General features: G+C 40.4%; 1 protein-coding gene across 1 annotated transcript; it reads left to right on the plus strand.

Annotated features, from left to right (window-relative positions):
• The first annotated feature begins 205 nt into the window (after positions 1 to 205).
• Positions 206 to 8,123, plus strand: LOC141050830 (up-regulator of cell proliferation-like). Its single transcript, XM_073547504.1, has 2 exons — positions 206 to 316; positions 3,107 to 8,123. Exons 1-2 carry the CDS (start codon positions 271 to 273, stop codon positions 7,693 to 7,695), a joined length of 4,635 nt encoding a protein of 1,544 aa, XP_073403605.1. The 5' UTR covers positions 206 to 270; the 3' UTR covers positions 7,696 to 8,123.
• The last annotated feature ends 314 nt before the right edge of the window (positions 8,124 to 8,437 follow it).

Raw genomic sequence — 8,437 nt, forward strand, 5'->3', positions numbered from 1 at the left:
TCCCTTTAAGTGAATAAAGTAAATTGTTGTTCCCGCCTGGTGTCTCCGTTGTTGCATTCAGGCCAACAGCTCACAACACAATGCCTTTACGTTTCCTATTCTCACACGTAACCGGTGACATAACCTCACACTTGTTTAGTCTTAGTTGTGCTTCTGTAGATGAGAATCTCTCATGTCACCTTCTGTTACTTACAGTTTCTGATCATCGTGATTGTTGCCTGTCAGATAAAGAAAAGTCGTAACAACAGACACAAGAATCGACCACCAGAAATGGCATCTTCATCCCCAGAGGAGCGTGTCACCTCTCTGACTGCAGGTGAGTGACTATTAGGCTTTGGTCACACATTGCGTTTTTGCAGTGGGTTTTTTTGTGTGCAAATTTTCACAGTACCAGCAAAGTCTATGAGATTTCAGAAATCTAATTTAGACAGCTTGATGTTTTTTTCCTGTTTGGTCAAAAAGCTTGGTTTTTCTAAAATGCAGCATGTCACTTCTTTCAGCCTTTTTGCAGTGTTTTTCACCTATTAAAAGCAATGGGTAGTGAAAAAACGCTGGAAAAAACACAGGTATCAGGTTTTGATGCATTTTTGGTGCTAAAACTTGAAGTTGAATCAGATTTTTTTTATGCACTAAACTTTATCAGCATGAATAATACACAAATGCACCCTGACAAAAACACAGTAAAAAACACACAAAAAATATGCCAAAAAGTAAGCAAAACCTGCTTTTTATAAGCAGCTTAAATTTGGCATTAAACAAAAAAGCTGCAAAAACATCATGTGTGAACACAGCCTTAGACGATGACAATATAGCATTCTCAAAAAATTCTAAGGTTTCAGCTGAAAGAGACATCTGGGAGGATGTAAAGAGAGATCCATCTGTCATCATCTCGTAGCCAACACTGTTCTTACCAATGGTGATTGGTGAAAGGCTCCTCCCAAGTGTCCTTTTCAGCCAGATGTCAGCCTCAGTACAAAAATGTCTGGTTCTGGGAGCTGTGAAACGCTTAGTAGATCGCACATTTATATCTTATGGGCATGTTATAAATACGATTCCACTATCTTTTAACAAAGGTGATTTAAAGGGAACCTGTCAGCAGGATTGTGCTCAGTGACTACAGACAGTGTCAGGTCGGCGCCGTTATACTGATTACACTGATACCTGGTGATGAAATCCGTCTTGTGGTTCTTGTGTAATCAGTGTGTCACGGAGTGACTGACCAGTGCAACAAGACCAAATGATTGGTCGGTCACCAAACAACAAAGAAACAAGGATACACCGGGGACACAATTACAACGGCCCTGCGATAGGGTGTGGGGAATTGGACACCTCCTGCACTCTCCTAAGGATGTGCCTTGATCTCCCTGACATCCCTATACAGGTTTTTTCAACCTGTCGCCAAGCAAGATACCTTAGCCCTCGCTTGCCCTGCACCTATCCCTAAGTAGGGAATTGGCAAGTGAGGACACTGGTCCCACCGCTGCACTAATACAACACAAGGTAAGGAAGACAGACAGCAAAAGGATCAGGGTAACAAAATTACAACACTTAGCTTTCTGCTGTATAGCACTGCACAGCAGGATCACGACAACAGATACACCATAAACAGCTGAGGCACCACTGCTCCCAGCAAGCTCATTCTTCCAGCAATGTCCCTGTAACATGAACTCTAACACCGATGGTTAGCTGATGCATCAGGTGACCTTATAAAGGAAGGTGGGAGTGGTCACCACAGACATCAGCAAACTCAGCAGCAATGTAATTACAACAGTGGCCACCAGGGGGAAAAACTCATGTTAACCCCCTATGGCCTGAAAGGAAAAAAGTTTTAATGTGATAATCCAATCTGCCACGGATCCAAAAATGGATCGCGACACAGTGTTAGAAGTTTTCAGCTAAAGAGATGCTCGTGCTCTGGGGCGGGGCTGTGAGTAGGGCTGTGTGCAGGACTGTGAGCAGAGTCTTTCCTTGGTTTCTCTGGCTTAAACCAGGAAGATAAGACTCTGCCCGCAGTCTCGCCTACAGCCCTGCCCCAGAGCACAATAATCTCAGCTGAAAAGTACAAATCCAGATTACACAACAGCCACAAGATAGATTTCATCACCAGGTATCAGTGTACGGCCAGGGTCACACTTGCGTGTGTAATGTGAGAAACTCACGCGAGTCTCTCGCATCAATTCCCGGCCCTGCCGTCGGCACTCGGGATCGGCGTGTAAGGATGCATGTATTTCTATGCAGGTGAACGCTCTGGTCCGAGTGCTGGTGGCAGTGCCGGGTATTGAGGTGCGAGACTCGGGCATGTTTCTCACAAGTCTGACCCCGGCCTTATCAGTATAACGGCGCAGACCTGACACTGTCTGTAGTCACTGAGCACAATCCTGATGGTTCACTTTAAGCTTGATTAGTTTGTTAACCAAACATTGCGTTACCATGAAATGAATGAATGTAACATCCTAATATTGTAGTCTCTGAGGCTTCTTACGGTCTGATATAATATACCCAGGATTGTAATTATAGGAATACAGTGAGTATGTTCACAGATCATGAAATCACTATTTATTGGTATTCATTAAAAATATAAAAAATACAAGAAAATTCCCTCAATTAAATGTGACCATATTCAATGTGATAATGAAAATAAAAAAAAAAGTAGATGGAGATGAAGCGGCTGTCACCCTATACTGTCCCATAATCTCATCCCTACCGATCAGCAGGGATGTGTCATCTAAATAGGGTCTTATAGGGATCTTCAGGGAGAGCTTTTGGGGAGAGGGGTGCCATTTGCATTTCAATAGGCTGTCCGCCTCTGCTGATTGGTAGGGATGAGATTAGGGGACAGTATAGGGTGACAGGCCCTTCATCTCCAACTACTTTATTTTTTATTTTCATTATCACTTTAGATAAGGTCACATTTAATTGAGGGGATTTTCTTGAATTTTTTGTATTTTTGATGCATACCAATAAATAGTGATTTTATGTGTATGATCTGTGAACATATTGAATATTTTATACTCTCTTTCTAATAATTGATCGGGAATGCAGTGAGTATCTATCAATGATTTCATGAGAATATTGTCTTAATAATTCTGCATTTTTAATATTTCAGAAAGGAAAAAAACGTTTATGAAGATGCTCATCAATCTGCACTTGTCAGACTACCACAAATGTAAACTAACTTTGGACGAGATCTTGAATATTTGTGAAGATTCCCTGAAGAAAATTGAGATTCAGAGCGAACAAGACATCCCGTGGCATTTCCTCCGGAAACTCATGGCTTTAAATGCAACAGCGAGGAACACAAGCATAAAAATAGAAGAAGAGGAAGATGACTCTGACTTGTGTCATGAGTCTATTCATCCTCTGGACGTTCTCTGTCTTCTCCTTCATTGTTCGGATCCTTTTCTACAACAAGAGATAATATCTAAAATGACCATGTGCCAGTTTGCCGTCCCTCTGCTGCTTCCTGCAGTTGATGGCACCAGCTGTACATTCATGTTATGGGCAATGAGAGACATTGTGAAGAAGTGGAGAACTCCCTCCATGGCCGATAAAAAAAGGTTTGAGGAAGAAAGACTTGTAAACATTTCTATGCCAGTTTTTTCTTTTGTGAGGTTGGGTCTTTGTAATCTCTCCAAGTCGGAAACACTCAATGACCTTCTGAGTCCATCTCAACAAAAACTTGATCTTTTTGTCCATCAAGAAATGGAATCAAGATATCTTCCGCATGTGATCTCAGATGGATTAGTGGAAATAGCTTTCTCCTTCCCGGGTGGAAGAGACTCTGATATTTTTCCAGAAGCCGTTGCTGTAACAAATCTACGAGGAGATCTAAATTCCTACCAAACACAGTTCAAATTCTTAACCAAGATTTCTTCAGCGGTCTTTATATTTACTGAACACATCAGCGAGAAGGAATACACGTTACTATCGTCCTACGTCCAGGATGCAGGTCCACAGTTCTATTTTATTATTTGCAATTCAAATAGCAAAACCAACGATAAAGAAACAGATAAATATCTGAAACTCTTGATAACATCAGAACCATCCAATCACATTCTGCACTCAGGTCCGAAGAGATCTAATAAAATTGTTCTCTCTATTCAGAAAATGATCAAGAAACTACTATGTAAATCTACAAGGCTTCAGGACTTGAAATACTTGGTTCAAGAACTCAATATTAACATTGATGAAAACTTGACACAATGTCAAAGAGCTCGAGAACGTGCCTCAGAAATAACGGATCACATAACTGACATTGGAACATACAAGAAGAAGTCCTTGTCATTACAAGGGGATTTGTGGAACAGAATATCCCAAATTGAACGAGAGATGTGCAGAATGAAGAAAGTTGGTGAAATGAACGGAGAAGATTATAAATGTAAATTAATGCATGAACATTTCCAGCTGCAGAAACAGCAATATGAGATGGGTCTTTCCAAGGACATGGTCAAATTCCTAGATGCTGTGATGTGCGAAAGCTCAGAGGAAAGACGCTTCTTCTTAAAATGGTTGAAGTTTAATCTGGATGACATTTGCAGACAAGGTTTTAAAAAAGACAAAACTTTGTCCACTACACTTGGAACTCAACACTTCATACGAGAGCTGGGGCAGTTCCATGCAGCTGAATCTTCTGTGATCAAAAGTGGAGAAATCGACAAACAAAAAAGAAGATACCATGACCTTCCAGAGATAGCAGTCAATTTTCTATTGGATGGTTTTGCCCTAGAATTAATTGATGGAGAAGTTGTAAACATTCCCCTACAATGGATATCTGATATCTTCAACAATTTAAATAAGAAGACAGGAGGACAGAGCAAAATGAGAGTAATAACTGTGCTGGGAGTGCAGAGTACGGGGAAGTCCACCCTCCTGAACACCATGTTTGGTCTACAGCTCCCTGTTTCCAGTGGTCGATGCACGCAAGGAGCCTTCATGACTCTGGTTAAAGTGAAGGAGAACTTCCAGGAGGAGCTGGGTTGTCACTTTCTTCTAGTTATAGATCCTGAAGGTTTGAAAGCTCCTGAGTTGGATTCTTTAGAGGACAGTTTTGAACATGATAATGAGCTGGCCACACTTGTCGTTGGGTTGAGTGATATCACGATAATTAACATCGCTATGGAAAATCCATCAGATATGAATGACATTCTACAGATTGTGATTCATGCATTTATTAGGATGAAAGAAATTGGAAAAAGACCTAATTGTCATTTTGTCCATCAGAATGTCAGTGACATGTCCGCTCATAAAAAAAACAAGAGTGACCAAAAAAAGCTTTTGGAGAAACTCAATGAAATGACCAGACTTGCAGCAGAGATGGAGAATAGAAGCAGCGTGAACACATTCAGCGATATCATAGACTATAACCCAAAGAAAAACAGGTGGTACATTCCTGGTCTATGGCATGGAGTCTCAAGCATGAGCCAGATAAACCCTGAATACAGCGACTCTGTGTGTGAACTAAAGAGAAATTTATCTGAACTCATGAAGAAAAATGCTAAAAAGTCTCAGAGTATCAGTGAATTTATTGTGTGGGTTACTAGTTTATGGAATGCTGTGAAACACGAAAGATTCATCTTCAGTTTCCAAAATTGTCTGATAGTCAAAGCCTACAACCAGTTGTGTCTGAGATACTCAGAGCTAGAATGGAACTTCCGAAAATCAATCTATGAATGGATGTTGTGTCAGGAAAACTCCATAAAGAACTACTTTAAGACTAATAAAGAGTGCACCATGGAGCCACCTCGAAAAGAAATCAGCAAGAAATTGGCCCAAGAGGAGAATCTAATAACGGAGTCTTTAGAGAAATATTTCAAAGATGGATCTAACAATGTGCACCTTGTAGAAAAATACAGAAAAGAATTCTTTAATAGTGTGAAAAGCCTTCAAAAAGAATTAGATATATATCTTACCGAAAAATGCATAGAGACAATTCACATCCAAAAAGGCAGGAAGTACATACAGCTTATTCAGGAAAGTTACGAGAAAGTCATCGAGAAGAAAGTCACCAATCTTCTCGAGAAATGGAGACAAAGCTCAGAAAAGATGGATGAGGAAAGACGTAAGCATGAATTTGACTCAATGTGGGAAGAGGTATTGGAAAATCTACACAGAAGTCCCCTGAAGAAATATGATGTCAGAAAAGAAACTTTACAATACCTCAACAAAGATATGAGCAGCAGAGGGAGCTCGATCATTGAGATGATGGAGAGTATCCGAGACCTGTCCCAGTATGAGCAGAAACCTTTCATTATGAAAAGTCATTATCTTGATTTGGCATGTGGGCAGAAGAATGTAACTCTGGAGGGATCAAACTACAACCCTGAGAAACAAATGACAGACCTGGCAAATTCAGTATTGGAAAAATGCAACAAATATGTCAAAGACAAGATCAATACAAAAGAGAATTATGATGAGATGTACTGTCGTGAGCTGATGAACATGGTTAATGAGAGACTCTCCAAGCCTGACACGAAGAATCTGCACATGACACAATTCTTTGAGTTGGACCTGAAGCTTCTTGTGCTGGGAAAAGCCGCCCCACTGTTCCAGAAAATGCACGACGACTTTGTGCAAGAAAATGATCCCTGGTTATGTTTAGAAAAACTTAAAGAAAAATATTTCATGAGGTTTGAATTGATCTATCTGGAGCAAGATGACTGCAGACAGAGAGCGAAAGAATTCTGTGATCTGTGTCTGTACCAGGCCTTGACCGAACACATCAACAATCATCTGGGAACTGAAATTGTCAGCGACGTGAAAGCCAGTAAAGATTCTGCTCGCTTCAACAACAGAATGTTCTTCCAGTGCAAGTTATTTCGAGAATTGCTGGAGGAAAACTCATTTGAGCGTTATTTGGATTACATCGAGAACTATGAGAGATTTGTCACAAAATGGATCGAAAAATTTATTTTGAACAAATACAGTGATGGCTCTGAACTGAAAAAGCTAATCAAGAATATCCTATTGATTATTATGAGGAAGATGAAAGCAACCATTGAGGATGAGGAGCTCCTGAAAAGCTGTAATGTTTTGGAATTTTTGAAAGCATTTTGTGAGAAGTTGAGCAAAGACTTATTTGTTTCCGATAAGTACATAGGAGTGATCGCCTTTCAAAGCCAAGTCAGAATCGCTCAGTTCGCCTCTGAAATTGAAGAATCCATCAAGGAAACAGAAGTAAAAATTTTAGAGGAAATGGAAAAAATGAAAATCACTAAAGTCCTAGAGAGGATCTCTAGAAAACCACAGGATGAGTTATTCAGGGATGTTTTCGGGTGTGGAAAACAATGTCCATTCTGCAAAGCTCCATGTGATGCTGGAGGTAAGGATCATAACGAGCACTTTACAGCCATTCACTTACCTCAAGGGTTGGGCAGTTATAGACATTTTCTAACAAGAATTCTCAATCATTCAATATGTTCCACTGATGTCAACTCAGATCACAGTTTCATGAGTCTGGAAACGAACGGAAAATTTCATCCGTACAAAGATTATCGAAAATTTTATCCTGACTGGTCAATTCAGCCAGACCCCTCAATCACCACCTCGATCTACTGGAAATATGTCTTCTGTCAGTTTAATGACCAGTTTGCTGAGGAGTACAATGCACTCCCTGCCGTCCTGCCCAGTGAATGGAAGAAAATAACTCGGAAAGATGCTCAGGATTCACTGACAGAAACGTACAACTCCAGCGCATAAAATAATAATTCAACTGTGGGACATGAGGCCGTGGGATAGGGTGTAGCGGTAAAGAAGAGGCGGAGAATTGTGCATAAGACACAGGAAAAAAATGATTTAACTGCACTGGATAGAGGCGGATGGGTTGGGAAAGGTTGTCAGGAAAAATATGGAGAGGAATTGTGGATAAGGGAAAGGAGAGATGGAGAAGGAAGTGGAGAAAAAGGGCAAGATGTCTGGAAACAAGATGAGAAGGTTTAGGAGTAAGAAAGTGCAGAATAGAGGCTGAGGATATAAGAATAGCTGAGGTCGATGTCCCATTTCCTTAACCTCTGGTTTATTTTCATCCTACCCCTAATAAAGTCCACATAAATCGAATCACACTATCTGTGTGCAATGAGAGGAAAATGAAGAAACATCCAAATAAAACAATGGATGACTTTATTGAATACTCCCCCAAAATATGAACAAGACACATAGTGCAGCCGTCCATTATTTTATCTGGATGTTTCTTCCTTTACCCCTAATCAACAATCTCTTTTCCACCATAAATAGATCAAAATAACAATTGGCTTCCGGGTGGTGGTCTGGGTGATCGGCTGTGCTATCCTCTGCCATCTAAGATCTTACCGCTTACTCCATGCCCCTATACCCTCTGGATGAGAAAAACCCTAAAGGTTTATAAAGGCAGTGTCCAATATTGCATCAATAAAGCTTTATCATTACAGAGCGAAAACTTCTGCAACTTTCTGATTTGGAGGAG

This window comes from Dendrobates tinctorius, unplaced genomic scaffold (assembly GCF_039654945.1).
Source record: "Dendrobates tinctorius isolate UK_male_01 unplaced genomic scaffold, ASM3965494v1 ptg000152l, whole genome shotgun sequence".
Lineage (NCBI taxonomy): Eukaryota > Metazoa > Chordata > Amphibia > Anura > Dendrobatidae > Dendrobates > Dendrobates tinctorius.